At 50.8% G+C, this 21,851-nt stretch overlaps 1 protein-coding gene across 3 annotated transcripts in view; it reads right to left on the bottom strand.

Moving 5' to 3' along the window:
• Positions 1 to 21,851, bottom strand: part of LOC129006860 (cadherin-23-like) — a 335,691-nt gene that overhangs the window by 133,488 nt on the left and 180,352 nt on the right. For all 3 annotated transcript variants that reach the window (XM_054437076.2, XM_054437077.1, XM_054437078.2), the window contains exon 9: positions 20,024 to 20,102. In XM_054437076.2, the coding sequence (XP_054293051.1) occupies positions 20,024 to 20,102 (79 nt within the window). The remainder of the gene's footprint in view (positions 1 to 20,023; positions 20,103 to 21,851) is intronic.

Below are 21,851 nucleotides of genomic sequence, written 5' to 3' on the forward strand. Positions count from 1 at the left end.
TGCTTGGTCCCTGTCGACATGGAGCTGCCAAGTTGGCAAGGCTGGTGCTGGTGCCTGCCTACACGTTGCCACGCCAACCCCTACTCTCTGTGCTGTGCCCAGGCCCTCTCCTCCCTTCCCAGTTGCCCACAGCCTGGGCCTACCCCGCCTTTGAGGGTGGGGGTGGGGCGGGAGTGTGGATACAGCAGAGTGTGTTGGAAGAGAGGCTCTGAGGGCGACAGTTTTGTCTGTCCTCTTCATGGCCATATCCCCAGCAGTGAGTACGAGAGGTGCCTGATAAATATTTATGAATTATCAAATAAGCCCAAACTCCTGTATTGCAAAGGTGGACAATGGTAGCCATTAAACTGCCTAGCAAGCTAAAGGCAGAGCCAATAGACCAGAAGCAACTGCCCTGACCCCCAGGGCCATGCCTCTCCTTCCTCACTGCTTGGTGGATGAGCTGCCAGGTCCTGCCAATCCCTACTGCTCTCCTGCACTGAAAGGAGCCTCCTTGGGAGGTAGGCTCCAAGGACCACCATGGCAGGCTCTGAGGAGCCCCTGCCCCTGCCCTTGACAGCCCTGTACCTGTGGCAGCTTCAGGGCAGATGAGGTGGGGAGTGGGGAGGGAGAAGTAATGATGAGGACAGCTGGGGCAGAGTAGCCCCAAGAGCCGGGTGGGAAACAGTCCCTTTCTCACGCTCTGGGCCTCTGCTTTCTCATCTTGGGGCTTGGAAAGGCTCAACTGGATGATATCCGGGTCCCTGTGGCCTGTGACAGGTGAGGTCCATGAAACCAGGCCCATGTTGGGAGAAAGACGGAGACCAGCAAGGGGACAGAGGAGTTGGTGATGCCTGCTCTGCTCCCTACCCTCCCGGCCCCAGGACTGCCATCGGTTCCTGCCCAAGCCTGGGTTATCAATCTCCTTCCACCTGGAGAACTCCCCTAAATGAAATTCCTATTGGCGTGGGGCCTATGATATAACAAGTCACTCGCTTTGCCTGGGAAATGAAAGATGATGAGGCAGAGTTCCCGGGACAGAGGCGATCTCCATAAATCTGCCAGAGTGTGCTGGGGATTACTTTGTGGGATTAATTATCTGTCCTTCAAACAAAGTCCTGACCTCAGCGACCCAATGTCCCCAACCTGGGAGGGAGGAAGGGAGCGCTGGGTGGCGGAGAGGTGGGGACCGGGGCTGGGAGGCGGGCCCTGGGGTGGGCTGGGCAAGGGGCATTGTGGAGTGCCAGTTCAGCACTTCACTCCTCCTGTAAGATCCTACGCGCTCCCTCCTGCTCAACACGGCAAGTCCACCTGGCTTCCAGCACTTTCTGCAACTTGGCCCTTTGTGACCCATCCAACAACTTTGTGACCCATTCCCATCTGCTTCTTATGTCTATCCAGAGCAACCCTACCCTCAGCTCCTCTCCTGGTTACCCTTCATGCTGCCACACTGGAGGGAGAGGGGTCCTGGCGTGGAAGGGAAGGGTCTGTGTACAGTGGACCAAAAATAAAGGCTGGATCAGGGGCCAGCCAGTATCTATCACTTCACCAACCATACGGCCTTGAGTTTCCTGAGCTCCCCGAGCCTCAGTTTACCCATCTGTGGAAATAGTAGAGGCAGGGTTTGCACATAGCAGGGTTGTCACGACCATCCAATGAGGAGGGTGGTCCCTGAGGACTTCAGACTCATGCAGACCTGGGTTCGAATCCTGGCTCTGCCACTACTTGGCCTAGCATGACCCTACATGTTATGTTACCTTTCTGAGTCTCAGTTTCCTTATCGGTGAAATAAGGATATTGATAGTGCTTGTTGTAAGTGTAAGATGCAACCTCAAGAGAGGGCCTTGCATGACATCCTTGTGTGGAATCCCACCGACATCCTAATTATGGCTGCAAAGAAGTGGGGTTCAAGGGGCTTGTTTTCTCTCTCACTGTAGGCCAGTCTCTCCCCACTGCTGAGGCGTGTGCCTCCCACCACCCCTGAGCAGAGCCAGGCAGAAGGCGCCACCCTTGGTGCCAGGGAAAACCAGTGCTAATCACAGAGGGGTGCCCAGAGCCAAGCCTCAATTAGCAGTTCTGAATCACACGGACCATGGAGGAAAGTCGGTTGGTGCGGGCTTCAGTTTCCCTGGAGAGGTAAGAGAAAGAGAAGGATTTCACAGGAGGGACACTGGAGTCACGTTGTCACCTCTGGGCTTGAAAGTGGCTGGGGTGTGAGAGAAAGGCCTTGGATGTGGGTGTGGGTGGTTTGGTGCCAATTGCTGGCAGTGCCACACACAACCTGGGCAGTCCCAGGCAGGCCACATCGAGGCTGGGCCTCCGTGTTCTCAGGGTGCAGTGGGAGGCAATGCCTCCCGCAGAGCGTTGTCTCGGCGGATGACAGGGGAAGGCCCCTGCAGGTGCTTGGGATGCCCCTCGGGAAAGGATGGTTCCTTTCTGGGTTGTGAGGGCCGTGTGTTTGGAACCTGCAGATTCCCAGGGATTCAGTGGTTACCATGGCGGGAAGGGAAAGAATGTCAAAGAGGACAAATGCTTGTGGACCCCAGGCCACCCAGGTGGCCATGCCAGAGTTGACACTGTCCTGGGCACGGGGTCCAAGGATGGTGGAGTGAGCATGCACCTCCGCACTGGAAATAGAATGGGGGCGACGAACCTGCTACTGTCAGTTAAGTAGACGATGCAAGCGGGTGGTCAGGGAAGACTTCCTGGGGGAGGTGAGTGTGAAGATAAGTTTTTAAGGAGGGGAGGGATATAGAAAGATCGATAAGATGGAAAAGAGGGGAACAGGCAGACTAATTAGAGAAATAGGATGGCAGAGGCTCCTCCCTGCTCTTCCAAAGTGGCCTGCTTTCAAGATGGTACAATGAAAGGCAGCCATTTTCCCTAGGTGATGTCAATGAACTCGTGATCGATAGTAATTTACCCTGCACTTACTATATGCCAGGCACTGTGCTGTGCAATGCCTCATCGAAGTAGGTATTTTGAACTCTATTTACAGAACTGATTTGTCAAGGCCCCACAGGCAGCTGAACTCAGAGCCAGGATTTAAACTTGGACCTATGCGATCCCAAGCCCTTGGCTGATATCTCAGTATATTAATGCCAGAGCCCTTTCTCAGGGCACATCCTGTCAGTAATTTTGCCCTGTGGGTAAATTAAATATTAATCTATTTTGCTGTATATATATCTATGGATTTGAACCATAACAAATTGCTGACATTAAATCATTTTGACATTACAAAAATGGGGATTTTATATGGTTCAACGTGATAGCATGTGGCTTCTAACTGATGCAGAGTGTGTGGGGGTCAGCAAACTTTCTTTCAAAAGGCTATAGTGAATATTTCAAACTTTGCAGGTCAAGAGGCCAAATCAAGGACATTATGTTGATACTAGAAAGAAAGCAGGCTGGGCGCGGTGGCTCATGCCTGTAATCCCAGCACTTTGGGAGGCCAAGGCAGGCAGATCACCTGAGGTCGGGAGTTCAAGACCAGCCTGACCAACATGGAGAAACCCCATCTCTACTAAAAAAATACAAAAATTAGCCAGGTGTGGTGGTGCTTGCCCATAATCCCAGCTACTCGGGAGGCTGAGGCAGGAGAATTGCTTGAACTCAGGAGGTGGAGTTTGTGGTGAGCCAAGATTGTGCCATTGCACTCCAGCCTGGGCAACAAGAGTGAAACTCTGTCAAAAAGAAAGAGAGAGAGAGAGAGAGAGAGAGAGAGAGAGAGAGAAAGGAAGAAAGAAAACAAATTTCCACAAACATTTTTGAGGAATTCAAAATATAATAATAATTGAGCACAATTTTTTATACTACAGTCCTGCTAATGAGAAGAATGGAATTTTTGTGGCGGGGGATAACATTTTGCTTAACTGGAGTTCACAGATCATGTTTACTACCCTCAGATCAATGGCAAAAATACTTATCTTTCTTTCTTTTATCCTTTTTAGAGAAAAGGTCTCACTCTGTCGCCCAGGCTGGAGTGCAATGGCATGATCATAGCTCACTGTAACCTCAAACTCCTGGGGTCAAGCAATCCTCCCAACCTTCCAAGCAGCTAGGACTGCAGGCATGGGCTACCACACCCATGGGGATGAGGCCTTACTCCGTTGCCCAGGCTGTTCTAAACTCCTGGCCTCAGTGATGCACCTGCTTTGGTCTCCCAGAGCTTTGGGATTACAGGTGTGAGCCACTGCACCAGGCCTAAAAATAGTTATATTTAAAACCCATTCTCAGCTTGCAGGCTGCACAAAAACAGGGAGGATTTGGCTCCTGTGTCAATGTGGGGTGTGAATAGGTTGGTCACTGCAGTTACCATCTGCATTTCCCTGATTTTTAGTCAGTTTCAGCATCTCTACATGTGTCCACCAGTCATCGGGGTTTCCCACTCTATGAATATCCTTTGCTTATTTTCCTATTGGATTTTCCAACTTTTTCCTCTCGATCTGCAGGAATTCCTTATATATTCTAGCTATTAGTTCCTTGGTTTTAATTGTTGCAAAAATTTCCCCATATATCATTTGCTGTTAACTTTGTCTATATATTCTGATTGAATTGGAACTCCCTTGATGTGGAACAATTTTTCTTCTATGGCATGTGCTCCGGGGGGGCTGAGAAGTCCTTTCCTACTACAAGGTCACGAAGATATACCCCCACATTCCCTTTTATGAGCTTTATATTTTACGTTTCACATTTAGGTCTTGAATCCATCTGGAGTCTACCTTGGTATACGGTGTATGGTAGGGATCTTGCTTTATTTTTTTCTACGTGGTGAGCTAGTTTTCCCAACACCAGCTACTAAACAAGTCATCCTTTCCTCGGTGATTTGTGGTGCCACCTTTATCATATAACAAGTTCCCATATTTATACCTGGGTCTGGTTCTAAGAGCTCTATTCTGTCCCATCAGTCTGTCTATCTTTGAAAGTGTTCTAGATGTACTGCCCCACGCATGGCCCCACCACCCTCTCCTGTACCGGCTGCCTAGCGGACAGCATCTCAGGCTGCCAGCTCCCACGGCTTGTGGTGGACACTGCTGTGGTGGTGAGCTGGCCAATCTGACCCCTCTAGGAAACTCAGAATGGGATAACTAGAGGATAGAGGTGCTTGGCAGCTGAGACAGCAGCTAAAAGGGCATTTCAAGAGCAGCGCGAAGAAGAGGCAGTGTAGACATCATGGCCCAGGTGAGACTGTAAGGGAGCCAGTGGAGAGAGGCAGATGCTCAGAGAGGGCACGGATGCTGTGGTGGGCTGAAGAATGGCCTTCAAAGGCACCCGGGTCTGAAACGCTGCAACATCTGCATGTTACTTACATGGTAAAGGGGACTTTGCAGATGTGGTTTGGTTAAAGATCTTGCAATGGGAGATTAGCATGGATTGTCTGGGTGGGCCCTAAATGTAATCACAAGGGTCCTCATTAGAGGGAGGCAGGGGGAAATTTCACTACAGGAGAGGAGAAGGCAATGAGACCAGGGAAGAGGGGATAGGAATGATGCAGTCACAAGCCAACGGATGCTGGCAGCCACCAGAAGAGGTGGAAGAGGCAAGGATGGGATTATCTCCTGGAGTTTCTAGAAGGAACCAGCCCTGCTGACACCTTGATTTTAACCCCATAAGCCTCATTTCAGACTTCTGGCCTCTAGAACTGTAAGAGAATAAACTTCTGTGGTTTTAAGCCACTAAGTTAGTGGCATTTTATTATGGCAACTATAGGAAATGAATACAGATGCTGTAGGAAAGGAGAAAACATCCAAGCTTCATTCCTAGTTCCTGAGCCAGGGGACCCAGTGCTGAGGAGGATCAGCTCAGAATGTTCATGGGAACCCTGAGCCTCACAGCAAGCCCCTTTTCCTGAGCTCCTGAGAGCTCTTGGGTTCTTATAAACACAGATGCCCTGAAAGGAACAATCCACACTCCTTAGCTTGGCCCAAGACCCTTCAAATCATCTTCCATCTTTCCCTTTCTGCAGTCTGGTCAGTCTGTTCTTCTTCCATCTTTCCCTTTCTGCAGTCTGGTCTGTCTGTCCACTGTCCTTTAAATGTTCCTTGGTCCTCCCTCTAAGCCTTTGCTCATCACAACCTCTCCTGCTTGGGATGCTTTCCTTGCCACCTAACCAACCCACACCTCAGTCCCAGCAGCGGCGCCAAAAACATTGCCGTGTGGGTGCTAGTGCACCCCATTTCCAAGGGCCATTCCATCCAACAGAGAGCTGGCATTTCCTGAGCGCCTGCCCTGGGCCAGGAGCTGTTCTGAGCCCTTCACATGCATTGAGGTGACTCTCAGAAGGAAAGTCAGTCAAGGAAAGGCCCAAGTCAAGATGACTCCTACATCAGCATTGCCTGATCTTCAGTCATGTGGATGCCAGCCTCCCAATTTCTCCTATATATGTATGAAACTTCTATGATTATTTGTTTAGCAGTTTTCTTTAATTTTTTTAAACATCATCCTAAAAAAACTCTTTAAGGGTATCACACATGGAGAACCAGTTCATCAGCCATGTGTAGAGGGTGGCTGTAACATGGGGAGATGAGCCTGTGTGGTTTGCCTCCATGGTTAGCTGCATCAGCTTGGCCTCTGAAGGCTCCAGCAGCTCTCCTTGTGTCCAGTGGGGACACGAGCCCAGTTGAAGAGGTGCTAAAGACATGAGCATCCAACTGAACCCTTTCCTGGATAGAACTGACAGAAATGGAAATTCTGTAAGAGAATCAAGAATGGAATAACCATCTCTTCGTGTGATTCAATGTTATTTCACGCCCCACCCGTGCACCACTTAAAATCATCCCTTGGGAATATCATCTTACAGTTGGGGAACCAGCATTCGGGTGAAGCTGTTATCCTCATCTCTGCCCCAGCCCTCAGCCCTCTCGGCCTCCTCTGATCTCCCCCAGGAACTTACTGACAGCACCAGCCGCTCAGCAAATGCTGTGACGGAGGAGCGATTTCTCATAGGTTTACCTCTGTAGCAAATCCTCAAGCTTCTTGGTGGCTTGGTTTTACACTTTCAATTTCCATTATATAGTCTTGTCTGTCTCCTCAAGACCACCCATGTGGAAGCTGGCACATTAAGACCCTGCCAGCCACATGCTGAGCCACGAATGGCCAATGGCCAATTCCCCAGTCCCTAGAGACTGTTTTTTTTTTTGTTGTTGTTGTTGTGTTTTTTTTTTTTTTTTTGGAGACAGGGTCTCACTCTGTTGCCCAGGCTGGAGTGCAGTGGGGCCATCTTAGTTTACTGCAGCCTCGAACCCCTGGGCTCAAGTGATTCTCCCATCTCGGCCTCTGGAGTAGCTAGGACTACAGGCACACGCCACCACACCCAGCTCCTACAGACTTCTAAAGAGGACTGAAAGCATCCCAGGGACTCAAACCCTCATTTGCAAAGTGCTCCTTTCAATCTCAACTAAATTGCTTTTGCTGACATTTGGGACTACCACTGTCATTATGAAGAAAAACTAGTCATAAGCCCCTTTAAAATAACCCTTGGTCTGCCAGACGTCATTGTGAAGTGCCCTTCAGCATCTGCCTTTATGGATTCAAAAGTGCTTCAATGATGTGATCCTACAAGTGAGGGCGGAGAGATCCTCACACACTGGCAGTCGAAGGGGGTAGGAGGGGCAGTGAGCTAGAAAGCAGAAGCAGCCTGATTCCACCCACCTTGCCCCCAAAAAGAAATGCCTTCAAGTGGTGGGGAGGGGTAAGGCTGGGATGGGGGCACAGCCCGACAGAATCAGATGTTGAGCAATAATTTCATTCTGTGCCAGAATGTTTGTTCACTTCAATGAATGTCTGAAAATATCTGCTCTGAAATCTTTGTTTCCAGGATATTGGTCAAATATTTGAATGGGGGCAGCCAGTTAATTGACTCAGAGCATTTGATGGAGAGGCAGAGAGAAAGGTGGCGGAGGAGCACAGGAAGTTTAGCCAAGTCCAGAGGTAGACCCAGTGATTCTCAGCCTGCGGCAGCCCACTCAAGTGCTCAGGGCAGGGAGCGGTGGAGAAAAATGGGCTTACAGCCAGCCTGCTGGGTTCAGTATCCGGTTCTATCACCTACCAGCAATGAAATCTTAGGCAACTGGGCCTCAGTTTCCTCCTCTGTAAAATGGGGATAACAGTAATAGAACAGTCTCATGGGGTTATTGAGAGGATTAAAAGAGTTGATGTAGGTAAAACATTTAGATCTGTTCTCACACATCCAAGAAGTGGTAGCTATTAATATGATGTCATTATTACTCCCTAGTTTGGCATTCAAACCTTTCCCAATGTGAGTTCCAACGTGCAGGAGAATGTTAGGGCGGGGGTTGGGGGAAGGTCCTGTGAGCGTGTGCTCACACCCTACCCTGCGGGTGGCAACCCTTCTTCCTCACCATCTCCCCAAACCCTCCTTCAAGGGCTGCCTTTCCTGGGGAGAACAAACCCTTTCCTAACCTCCTAAAGCGTGTATTACATATACCATGCTTCAGGCACCCATGATGAATTATTTGTGTAGTTGGTTCTCCCTAGGGTCTGTACTGGACATGTCTGGGGAATGGGTGGGTGGGCTTTAAGTAAGCTGACATTTTGGCTAAAAGAAAGCTTTCTTTTCTTCTTATTTCTTTCTTTTCTCCTCCTCCTTTCCTTCCTTCTTTTAAAAAAATTGCTTTAGGCCGGGCATGGTGGCTCACGCCTGTAATCCCAGCACTTTCGGAGGCCGAAGTGGGTGGATCACAAGGTCAGGAATTCAAGACCAGCCTGGCCAATATGGTGAAACCCTGTCTCTACTAAAAATACAAAAATTAGCTGGGTGTGGTGGCGGGTGCCTGTAGTCCCAACTACTCGGGAGGCTAAGGCAGGAGAATCGCTTGAACCCTGGAGGCGGAGGTTGCAGTGAGCCGAGATCGCACCATTGTACTCCAGACTGAGTGACAGAGTGAGACTGTCTCAAAATAAAAATTGCTTTAAACAATGGGCTCTGTAGGAAAGATGGATGAGTAGGGTGGCATGGTGTCCTCATGGCCTTTTCTGGCCCTATAGAGGGAAGGGCTGCAGACTGGAGCTGGGGGAGCTGTTTGCGTGTGAGTGGGGAGGGGCATGCAGTGCACAGAGCTCAGGCAGTGGGGCTGTGGGACCCAGATCCCAAGTGCAGCCTGCAGCAGGGGGATGAGCACACAATCCATCTGGCTCCAGGGTCATGGGGCGCCCAGGAGATGCTGGGCCATTTCAGGGGCTAGAGAGGGTGCCTACAGCAGGGGCCTGGTGAGTTACCCACCTCCAGCGGCTTTGTGCAGGGAACACCCAGGGGAAGAGGGCAGGAGAGTTGGCAGGGCAGTTAGAAAGTGCAGGGGAACTGCCTCCTCCCCACCCTGTAGGTGCCTCTGCAATATTTGGTGGGGATTTTATAGAGAGCTGAAGTCTTAGGGTTATACAGACATGGAGGGAGGCCACGAGTCAGTGAAATCTGGATTTTTAGAGACCGCATTAATACCTACAGGCTGAGGAATGCAGGCATTGTTTTTCTTGTTTGTGTTTGTCATCAACTAGACTATATTTTTTTAAATGCTAATAATAATAATAAATAATAATAATAAAGTGTGCCTACTATGTGTTAGGCACTGTTTTGAGAGCTTTACTTGTATTAACTCATCTGACACTTAAAATAACCCTATGAATATTCCCATTTCACAGATGAAAAAATTGAGGCACAGGTGGTTATAACCAGCTCAAGGTCACCTGAGATTTGAGCCCAGGCTGACTGTGGGAAGGGATTGTGATGAAGGTTTCTTGCCTGCTTTCTCTCCCCAGGGTGCCTTGCCCGTGGTAGGCACATAATAAATACTGATGACACGGACACGCTGATAGAAACGTAGGTGCAGATGTCAATGTTTTTGTTCCCCAGGGAAGCCATGAATCAGAGCTGCGTGGGGTGGGAGGTGGCTGATGGGCTGAGTAACTAGAACTCCATCTGGCTGCTCACCCTCTCTGCAGGGTACCCCAGGGGGTCTCCCTCCTACGGCCCCCGCCGAGTTCTGTCATCCTTCCTGCTCTAGCAGCGGCTAAGCTGAGCCCAGAGAGACAAGGAAATAGCAATGTGGACTTGTTTGTGGGTGTCTTCAGGCTTAATATCTTTGTAACCATATTGCAAAAGGGCATGCCTAAGACAGCGCCTTATGCTTAATCTTTCTCTCTTATTGCTTTTTCTTTTGTATGATTTAACCTTGCACCAGGTATCAAGCTAGATAAATAAAAACTTTTATTTCAGATTAGCCCCGGCTGGGGGCTGCCTTGAAAGCTAAGCAGTCATCCAGGGAGTCAGATGAAAAAGGGAGCTGGGAATCTGAGCTGTTTAGAGGGGCTCGTCTCAGGTTCAAAGCCCCCAGAAGATATTGGAGACCTTTTCTGAGGTGGGAGCTACGAGGATCTCCTCCCATGCCCATAACCTGGAAAGGCGGATGCAGGCAGCTGAAATTTCCCTGGTCCAGCCTTCCTAAATCCCCTTCCTAGATGCCTTCCTAGGTACCCTCTCCTCACCCTGGTATTTTCTTCCTGATGTTTAACACAGCGGGGAAACACTCTCTTTGCTGATTTATTTATGATCCCTTTTCTCCACTAACATGTGAACTTTATGAGGGTGGTGATGGTGGCTTTCAGTTCACAGTTGGTCCCCAGGGTCTAGCATGGAGCTTGGCACACAGTAGCCACTCAATAAGTACTCATTGGCTAGCTGAATGAATGAATGAACAAATGAATGAATGAATAAAGGAATGATTGAATGAATCTTAATATTCCACTCCCGCACGCAGACCACCAGGCTGACATGAATCCCTTGGCTTCTCAGGCAGAATAGCAAACAATAGCAGAAAAAAAATGTGAGTTTTAGAAGCAGGAAGGTCTAGGTTTGAATCCTGGATCTGTCGCTCATTTGCCATGTGGTCCTAAACATGTTTCATGAGCTCTTTGCGTCTTAGCTTCCTCATCTGTTAAATGGCTCTAGCCAGCCACATTTGGGGGTTATGATGGGGGTGAGAGATGACGTATGTAGCTGAAGGCAAACTTGCACACATCCAGAGAGAGATACACAGATGTTCATAGCAGCACAGTTTGTAATAGCAAAGATCAACCCATCAACAGGGAAATGGATGAATAAACTGCAGTATTTTCCCACGATGGAGTAATATGCATAGTAAACATGAAAAACAATACCCACCTGACAGCATGGATGAGTCCTGGCTATATACTATTGAGGAGAAAATAGGAGTCCCAGGAGCCTATGTATAACATGATACTTGTGAAATAAAGTTCAAAGACAACTAAATCCAAGCAATATGTCATCCACATATATGTGATAAGATATTTCCCAAAAGGAAGAGAGTAAGAGAATGCAGGATTCAAATATGTGGTTCTGGGGGACGGGAGGCAGGGAATGGGGTAGAGGAGGAACACACAGGTGGTAAGATGTGGGTAAGGTGAGGGTAAGGTGTGGGTAAGACATGAATAAAGTGTGGTTAAGGCGAGGTAAGGCATGGGTGATGGTCTTGCTCTAGGTGGGCTGGTGAGTTTCACAGGCATCCACAATATTATTAAGGCTAAGAATGAAACAAAAGAGAGCTACACATGGACCAATGTTAATCGTGAGCCAAGAATTACGTTTAAATCAATTCTGTGTACCAGAGGCGGACCAAGTCAAAATAGAAAGAGAATGCAAACTAAATGGTGGCTAATTTCATATTCCTCCAAAGATCTCAAAGCTCTTGAAAGTCAATAAAAAGTAGTTATCTTACAGATTGAGGAAAAAGCAGAAAAGAACCAAAAAAGAAAAAAAGACAAGTTCCTGTCGACATGGGGTAACCAGAATCTCCCACCAAAACAACCTCCAGCCACGAGCTAGAACCCCCCCAACCCTGCAGAGCTGCCTCAGCCATGGCTCTGGCTCAGAGATGTGGTTCCCTGAGCTGAGTGGGCCAATAAAAAGGGCCCGCGCAGTCCATGCTTTGCCCAGCTGGGGAAGTGGACTCAGGTCTAGCAGAAGGGGGAGGCCTTGAGGGTGTTTCCACAGCACTCTATGTCCCGAGCAAGGGACAGAGACAGACTCCTGCCCATGGGGAGGGTATGGGGAAGACGAGACACAGAAAGGGAGAGTCCTAGACTGTGCTTCAGTGAAACCTCTTAAAAGTCCACCCACCAGTGTTATTTATGGGAAGGAAGCAAGAGGCAAGCCGCTGTTACTGACAAAGAGCATACAGGACCTCATTAAAGGAGGGAGGAAGAACAGGGAATCATGAGCATGGCTGTAAAGACTGGTTTATCACAAAGGCGGGCTCATGAGAGCATCAGGAGAGGCCGGCTGGCAGGAAGCGCACCCTGGAGAGAAGAGGGAGAAAGGTCAGGGGGAAGGAAGAAGTGCAGACTTTCCGGTGGCTCATCAGGAGAAAGTGAGTGTTGGTGTGATGCATTATTGCTGTTTTAGCATGATGGTGGGAGAGAACTGTAAACAATAGGCCAGCGTGTTTGTATAATTAAATTAAAAACCCTCTAGAGGCTCTGTCCCTAGATATTCTTGAAAGAAGAGAGCTACAGGATACAAATGGGCTAAACCTACACTTTGGACAGCAGGTTTGTTCCAGCTTGAGAGAGAATGCTTCTCAACTGCTAGTGGCTGCCAGAGGGCAGGTAAGAAAGGCTTGGAGGCCCATCCTTGTGCTGGGATCAATTAGTGATGTCTGCCATGGATGAAGAATGGGGTGTTTTGGTACATGTGGGTCTAGGGTGGCATTCACAGATATTAACAGGCTTTTCCTATGAATATGCCCCTTTCTGCCTAGGCCACCACCATGATCCGAGAAACCTAGACTCAGACGTTAGTAGTTTCTTTGTCTCCTCCTTTTCCTGCATCATCTATTTTCAGTACATCACCAGAGCCTGCTGACTCGGCTCCTGTACGTCACCACAATGACCCCCAGACCTCCCCACAGCAAGGACAGATTAGAGCCACAGCCTGTTAGCAGATCGCCCTCATTCCAGTGCTTCCTGCTCCAATCCACCCAGAACTGCATGAGATGAATCTCCTGGTGACCCCGCGTTCACTTCCCCAGCCCCAGCTGCACTCAATAACCTACTTCTTTTGTTTTCTTTGTCTTCTAGCAAATGTCCTGCCACCCCTCTCTGATCTGCCCTGGACTCCTTCCTGGTGACCTCTGGCTCCAGCCAGGTGAGCCATTCCCCAAGATGCCCTGAGATGTTTGGGGCTTCCAGGCAGCCATTGTGCTACCCCAAGCCAGGAGCTGTGGCGTGCGATTCAGATTTCCAAAGCAATTCTGCTTTTCCTGAGTTTTTACTTCTCAGGGGAAGAAAATGCCAAGCAGCTTAATCACAAGGGCTTTGAAGTGTTTCGCACGATGGTCTCCTATGATAGCTGTCCCCCACCAGGCCATGGCCAGGGGCCCGATTCAGTTATTGGCATATGTGGGGGGTGTGAGGTTGTGCAAGTCTGGCTGTATGCGATTATTCTCCCTGTGCGCACGCACACACACACACACACACACACAGACTTCCCTTCAAAGCAATCAATGTATTTTCATGTATTTCAGTGTACTTTAAAGCACTCCTCAGTGTACCTCCTCACTTGGGTAGCATTAAAATAAAATTCAGAGACAAGCAAGGGAAGGCTCTGTCCTTCACTAACATAGTGCCCCAGTGTGACCTGGAAGTGAGGCCACTGCCTTGAAAGTTGAAAGTGAGGGGTTTCGGCCTGATACTTCTCACCTACCCTTGATTCTAGCCCTGTGTTTCTCAACCTTCTCTTCATCGTCACCCACCCCACTTAACCCCTTGCCCCAGGAGCCACTTTAGACATTTTTATGTAATTGCTTTTCTCCCCCGACATGAAATGTCAACACCATGGATATAATGTAAATCTGCTTTATACATTAAAAGAGTAAGATCTTCCCCAGTAAAAAATTTTGTCACCATTGAGAACACACGCTCCTTTAGACCAGAGCTTCTCAAAGTGTGGTCCCCAAACCAGCAGCATCAGTATTGCCTGGGTGCACCCACAGAGTTTCTGATTCTTTAGGTTTAGTGGGGATGCAAAACCTTGCATTTCTAATAATTCCCAGATGATGCTGCTGCTGCTGCTCTGGGGAGCACACTTTGAGAACTAGTGGGTTGTCATGGAAACTGGGAGGTTCTGGAACCTGACGGACTTGGGTACAAATCCCTGCTCTGCCTCTTAGTAGCTGTGACTATCGGCCAATCTATGTAAACTCTCTGAGCCTTGCTTTCCTTGTCTATGTCTCTTTCATAGACTGTTTTGAGGGATAACTTGTGTCCAGGCTGTGCCTGGTGTATGGCAGGTACCCAATAAACAGGGTTCTCTTCCCCTCACTCTGGGGGATGGTCCTGAGCTGTGGACGACAGCAGATGGGGAAATGGATGTGGGCCGCAAGAAGAGATTAAGCCTTTTCAACATGAAAAGAGGACAGAGCTCTGCCCTCACCCACAGCACTTGTCCTATCAGCACCTCCTCCAAGGCCTCCATGCCCCCCTTGGCCTCTGTCTCCTAATGTGGCCTGTGGCTGGGCAGTCGGGGCTGCAACTGTCTCTCAGCTGGACACCCCGACCTCTTCCCTACCTGCTCCTACCTGCTGTCCCCCAACCTGTCTGCTCCACCTTGACCACAGTGAGCTTCCCAAACGCAATCCTGACTACGCACCCCACTCCCAAGACCCCGCAGGTGGCCCTCTGCTGCTCTCAGGACCAGGGCTGGCATTCTCCTGAGCCGGGCACTCCACATGCTGCATGGCCGGCCCTGCCTCCCTCTGCGGCCTCAGCACCGGACCCCCACCCCCACCCCGCCTCCCCTGTGCACTGTGCCCAGCCACGCTGAGCTACTGCAGATGCATGAATGTGGCTCCTCTGCTACTGCAGAGTCTCTGTACACTCTGTTCTTTCTGCCTGTCCGCCCCTCTTTCTGGCAAATTCTTACTTCTCCTGCAGTGCCTGGCTTCTGCGATCTCTCCTCATGGAGTCTCCCCACCCTGCATTGAGTGGGTGAGGCACCCCCTCCCAAGGATCTTTTCTCCCTTCTTATCATGGATATTTTTGAACACACACAGAAGTAGATAAAACAGTCTAACGGGCCCCCAGGGAGCCATCACTCCATGTCAACATCAGCATATCTTGTGCCTCCTCTTCACAGAGTTCCACCGAGGTATTAAAGCTGCCGCTGCATAGGTCTGTCTCCTGACCAAACTGCGGGTTCCCAGGGCGAAGATGGTGCCCTGGTCTCCACCACTTCTCAGGACATTAGCACAGCTCCTGGCCCAGGGAAGGCCCTCAGTCAACTGTGGGTGGGAATGAAGAGTCCACGCTGCTCAGTGCCTTAGCTACGACATCAGGTGCTCTTCTGAGTGCTGACTCGGCTCAGCTCACTAAACCCCCACAGGCCTGTGAGGCAGGGACTGTTATCTCCATTTTACAGATTGGAAAACAGATGCTTAGAAGGTTATGCAGCTGGTCAGTGGCAGAAGCTAAGCCGAGGCCGCCTAACTCTAGAACAGAGCCACCAGCAGAAATAGAATATGGGCACATGGGTGATTTTAAATTCTCTAGTAGCCACAAAAAAGAAATAGGTAACATTAATTTTAATAATATTTTGTATTTCACCCAGTATATCCAAAATATTATCATTTCAACATGTCATCAATATAAAACATTACCAGTGAGATATTTTATCACCTTTTTTTGCACACTAGGTCTTCAAATCCTATGTGTTTTATTGACAGCACATCTCAATTCAGACTAGCCGAACTTCAAGTGCCCAGTAGCTACATGGGCTCGTGGGCAAATGCATTGGCCGGCACAGCTAGAGGTCACCACCATGGACAGCGGCTCCAGAGCCTGTACTCTCAACCACCGCCCTGTGCTCAAACAAATAAAGGAGGAAATGAATGAATGAGTCCCAAGGACCCCTGGGTCCTGCTTGTTCCTTGACAATTAATAATCCTTAATATTTTATGGCCCTTTAGAGTCTCTTCAGCACCCTCTCATCCATGTGTGGATTATTAACCCGGTTCCATGGGCGAGGACCACGGGGTTGAGAGGTCGAACATCTTGCTCAGATACATTGCTGGCAGGTGGCACAGCTGGGTCTTGAACCCACAACTTCTGACTCCAAGTTCAGTGCTCTGTTGCGGGGGCGAGTGCAGCTGCCCCTTGAAGGAGGATTGTGACTATCTGGCAGAGGAAGGATGAGGCCAGAGGGGGTGTCTGTTGAGACCACAGGCTGGGCAGTCCTTTGGGAGAACCCTGCAGAACTCTGTTTTGGTCAAGCCCCCAAGAAAATGATGCCACTTGTGGGTGGCAGGGCAGGCACAGGCTGAGGGAGCAGATGGGGCCCATGCCAGGTCCTCTGTGGGAAAGAACTTGTCATTCCTCAGTCTCAGTTTGGCCACAAGGGGCTGAGAACAAATTGATGGCAATGGGGCCATAACTTAGCGCTGAAGGCCTCTTTGTTCTTGGCAAAACAGAGGGGTCATTAGTAATGGGGAAAGCACTGGTGTGCAGACATAAATCCCCACAGCTGCGGGGCTGATAAACAGCCTGGAGGGGACAGGGCCTCAGGGGACTGGGCAGGTTAACTGTGGGCCATGGATTCGTTGTGGGCTCAGGCCTGTCTCCAGCCACATGGGGCAGACAGGCCTCACCCACTGCAGACAGACCCACCACCAGCCCAGGCTTCTGGGGGTGCCCCAGAGACTCAAGTCACCCATGTCAGTGACACTCAGGACTCTCCATTTGGCTCTGCCCACCCCCTACAAAGCCCTTAGTTCTTTCTTTCAAAGGAAAATGGTTCCTGAGCAGCTAGGGCTGGGGCAGCCCCCTACTGGGCACTCAGGGCAAGCTTGGGGCAATCAGCTGTGAAGATGCCCTCAGGGTGACATAAACCATCCCTTCTGCCTTCTTTCCAATAAACAGGCAATGGCCAGGCCACCCAAGAGAGGGCTGTGACCAAATGTCACCAGAGAGGCAGGTGTGTGAGACAGACCCTTGGCAATATTCTTTTCAGCCACGTCTACACTGGTGGAAGGAAGTAGAGATAAGGCCAAATCCTAGCCCGCTGTCCACCTGCTCCCCCGGGGACAGTGCCCTCCTGCCCATCAGCCTGCTTTAGGCTCATGCTGAGGATGGCTCTCAGGGAGACTGTGCCAGCCCAGCCAGGAATGGGGGGTGGGGGCAGCCCTGTTGAGCCAGTCAGGGTGGGTAGGTAAGAAAGAGCAGGGCTGTCCTTTGCTCAAGCTGCTCATTACCCAACAGGGGTTTGGGTGAAGTGAGGTGCTGACAAACACCCACGAAATAGGTAAAGAAAGTTCTAAGGCCACCCTGCAAGTGTCGTTCAAGTGGTAACATAGCAAGGATGGCAAATATTTGTCACACAGTGGCCCTGTCTCTTGCCACATCCATAGCAGACTCTGCCAATTAAATACTGCACTCATGAGCCTATTTGGTTTCATGATCCTCTGCAGGCAGCCATTACCAATCAATCAAAGCTGGCATGTGAGAGGTAACCTATTTGTCATCCTTTCTAAAAGCCCTTAAGACACATCTGTGCTGGTAGTGGGAATCCTATAAAGCTATGCTGAATGCCTCAGGCCTTCCAGAAGTTTCTGCCTCCTGCCCTCACCTCCACACACATCCCTTCCCTGTGGTTTCAAATTCTGGGTCTCCCTTCTTACCCTGTTGTTTGTACTTGGGAGCCTGTCCCAGGAGATTTTGTCCCTGGAGATGCTGCAGGCAGTCGTGCCCGGACTCCAAGCTCCAGAGTCCAACCCAGACACCAAAGGCTCAGCAACTCAGACATCCAGCCTCCTTCCCCAGAGGGAGAGAGTAGAGAGGTGGTTCTGGCTGGAGCCATCTTTGAAGACTGGAGAGGACCCAAGGGTCTGGACTGGTAGCCTGGCACCCAGCATGAACCTGGAATGGGCCAGCGCCCTGGAGGATGGGCTCATAGGGTCTCTGCAGGAGTTCCCATTCTAAGCATGACCTTGAACTAAGTCTCCTGGCTCTCTTCTCCCCACCTCCATCCAGGCTGGGGTATATCTGGAACCAGCCCAGAGGCTGTGAGCACATGAGAGACATGCCCCCGCTCAGCCCAGCACCCCCTTCCTGCTGCCGCTCTGTCCTGGCTCCCCAGCTCCATCACCCAGGGCTCACTGGTGTTCCCTCAGTTCTCCATCACAAGCCCCTGGTCACTGCGAGGCTCTTGCTCTGTGTCTCAATTTGCAAAATTCATGAAGAAGATCAGCACCAAGACAGGCCTCCCCTTCTGCTCTGCCCACCTAGAAAGGGCCTCGATTCCCAGGCGGGTCCTGCCTTCCTGCAGAACAGTTTCCTTCCTGGGTCTGGCTTCCTCATCCCCGTCTGAGGACTGCCTGCACCTGAGCTGCCTGGGGTGCTGTGAGAAAGGACCATTCTTGGGCCCATCCCAGACCTCTAGAAGAAGAATCTCCATGGGGCCCAAGGACTTCGTAGTTTTAGTAGGAGCCCCAGGAGATTCTTGGGCATGCTGGAGTTTGAAAACTCACTCCCCTAGAGTGACATTCATTCATTTTGCAATTACATATCAGGGTTTACGCTACACCAGCTCCTGTGCTGGACACCAGAATGATGAAATGGGGGAAGGGGGTGGTGCAGAGGCCCAAACCCATGTTCCTGCTGCCAGTCACCACCTGCACTGGACTGGGAGTTGCTCTGGGTCCTGGGGTTCCCTGGGCTTAGAGGTGCAACAATAGTCATGTCAGCAGCTGCGGGTCCCAGGGAGCCCACGACACCCCTGGTTTCCTGCATTGCCAAGGACATGAGGTGTCTCCCACCTACTAGCTAACCCCTAGCTTCCCAAGGTAGCATTAGCTGCTAGCTGTAGTAATAACCACAGCTAACACTTATGTGGTACTTTACATACATTAACTAAGCCCTTTATATGTTAAATCATCTGACCCTTACATCACCTTGAGGTAGGTACACTTGTTGCTCCACTTTTATGGAGGTACAGGCAAATTGAGGGACAGGGACCCACCCAAAATGACACGGCACAGTAGACTCCATCCTCCTCCATGTTCTTGATCACTATGCCTTGCTGTCCTCTGAGCTTTAGGGGCAGGATGCTACTCCAACAATGCCACTCCCAGTTCTGGTGATGTGGGGGTATGGTAGGGAGAGGCAGTGGGTGGAAACTGGCCTGGTGGCCAGACATCCTTTCGGCCATCAGCCTGGCCTGCCCAGATACACCAGGCTGACCCTTCACTGACTCATGGGTTGGGCAGGGAGGCTGTGTATGGCATGTATGGGGGGTGGGCAGAGCCAGAGTCTGGGTGAGCAGCCTGTCGCCGCATACTCAAGGCAACCTGGGTGCTCTAAAACCACCCAGCCCTGGGACAGCCGAACAGAGCTGCCATTTGTCAGTCTTTGGGTGGGGCATGGGTCAGGGATCCCGTCACCCGGAACCATCTCTGCCGTCAGTCACTATTCTGCTCAACCAAGGCATCTGGGTGGCAAGGGGTCTGATGTTCCCTCCTGCAACATTCCAGATGCGACATGAATTCCTAAGGGTTGGAAATGTGAAAAGAACATGAAATCACCTGTAGTTGCAGCTCTGTTTGTTCTACAATGATGTTAGAACTGCCACCTTTTCATCAAATACGAAAAGAAAAAGACAAACCCAGAGCACTGGAGGAGGTTAGATGGGAGTCACCAAAGTCCCAGGCCCAGAGCCCCAAAGTGCCCAATCATCTCAGACCTTGGACAGCGGCACACGCGCCCACCCCCCAGTGCCCACCAAGCAGCTCCCAGACAGCTTAGCCTCTGTCGGCTTCCCAGCACCTCTTCTCCCTGTTCCTCCTGCCTTCACTCGGTCCCCTTCCTGGCCCTTTGGCGAGGACTGTCCCTGTAGTCAGGTCTCCTACCCTGTCCCACATGCCCACAGACCTCTCCTTAGCCCTCAGAGCCTGAGATGCCTACTGGCTCTCCTTGGGTGCAGTACAGAGGGGTGAGAGGAGAGAGGGGCAGCCTTCTGTCTTACCTGAAACGATGGTGTAGCCAATGCCCCGGGGACGTCCTTTATCCTGGTCTATGGCAGTGATGATGCGCACCGTCGTGCCCTGGGCAGAAGAGAGGAGGGACTTGAGTTTGGGCCCCCTGGCTGCTGTCTTTCTTTGTAGCTATCATGGCACCCATAGCTTCCCTCCCCAGGCTGATCCTGGCTGCAAGGGCAACCCAGGAAGTAGGTGCCAAGGGCTCAGGCATCAGCTGCCCTGGGCACACACTGCAGTTCCCAGGCAAACACCCTAGGGTCCACCGGGAGGCCCAACCTTACCGATGTTATCATTCCCCTTTCCCCTTCCCATATCCCTTGTTCAGATGGACCACCATGGAAGAACAGATGAGGAGCATCCAGCGAAGAGACAAGAGATCTGGTCTCTAGCTCAACCACCCATCACGTTGCTGTGTGACCTTAGGAAGGTTGCTGCACCTCTCTGGCCTCACTTTCCCTCCACCTTAATAAGAATAACAGCAAAAAGCCTGGGACCTTGTTTTCACTGGGGTCTGAATAAAGGAGAACATGGTGGATCAATTACTTTAGGGATGAAAGCATAAATCGTGAAAGCATGTATCTCGGGGGATGATGGTGGCAACTCAGGAGGCCGCCATGGCCCTAGGGACCATGGCCCACACAGCGCTGTGCCTGGCAATTCCTGCTTGGAATGGCTCTGCCCACACCCCTACTCATTCTCTCTGTAGCACTGATGGAGAAGGGGCAGGAGCTGGAATTAACAGGATGGGAAGCCAGGGAAATGCGTTCCTGGGGAGCACAGCCTATGGCATGAAGTCAAGGACACCTGAGCAGACAGCTGCTATACACATATGAGGAGTGTGAATACACATATGGCTCACATGGAGAAATGTACAAAAAAGGGGAGAAGTCCACCTGGAGGAATTGGCAAACGGTTGTACAGATGGCAACATTCAGCATGGGTCATGAAGCATGAGTAGGAGTTTGCCAGGGAGAGAACATGAAGAGGAAGGTGCTCTGGGCAGAAGGCAGAGCTCAGGCAAGTGCTTGGAGGCATAAGACTGTCCTAGGAAGAGATCCTGGCATACAACTGGTACATTCAAGTATCAATTGATGGATGGATTGATTGACTGAATAAACAAATGAACAAACAAGAGTTTGTTTAAACCTTCACAGAGCCCTTAAACCTTAGGGTTGAAGGTCACCGCCACCACTCGCTGAGTCGCCCCTTGCCTGGGGCAGCCTTTACTTGGCTCCCCAGGTCCTATCACACCATGGCCAGTGCCAGCCATGCCTGCCCACCATGCCTGCCTGAGGCTCTGGCTCCAGGCCACAGTGTTCTCCTGGGTGATGGAGAGCAAGACAAGCCTGTCCCCACCCCCTAGGGAAATGTCAACCCTGGCATCTGCATGGCTAATGAAGGGCTCTTGTGTCCTCAGCCACTTCCCTCCACTCACTGTTCATTAGCAGGAGGCTGAAGCCTGTGCTGCACCCCCATCCCCCTCACCTGTGCAGAGGCTTGTTCCCTGACACGCACGCCCTGTGCTCTTGTGGGGCAAGCTGCCCCTCCTCTAACTCCACCCAGTCTCGCTGCCATGACACAGCAGGGGCACCCCCCACCTCACCCTCCCCAGGCACTGGTATCCCTTCACAGCAGTTGCTCCACATGCTCTCCTGGCCTGCTAGGATAACTGGGCCTGAGGCCCACTGGATCACTACCCCAGAGAGTCACTAAGCAGTACTCAGGGGCAATTGCATGTCCCAGGCACACATGCAGGGCAGGGCTAGGCCAGGCCTGGAACAGTGATCCTCAGGAGGAGGCATGAGGGGGCTGGTG

Source organism: Pongo pygmaeus, chromosome 8, assembly GCF_028885625.2.
Source record: "Pongo pygmaeus isolate AG05252 chromosome 8, NHGRI_mPonPyg2-v2.0_pri, whole genome shotgun sequence".
Classification (NCBI taxonomy): domain Eukaryota; kingdom Metazoa; phylum Chordata; class Mammalia; order Primates; family Hominidae; genus Pongo; species Pongo pygmaeus.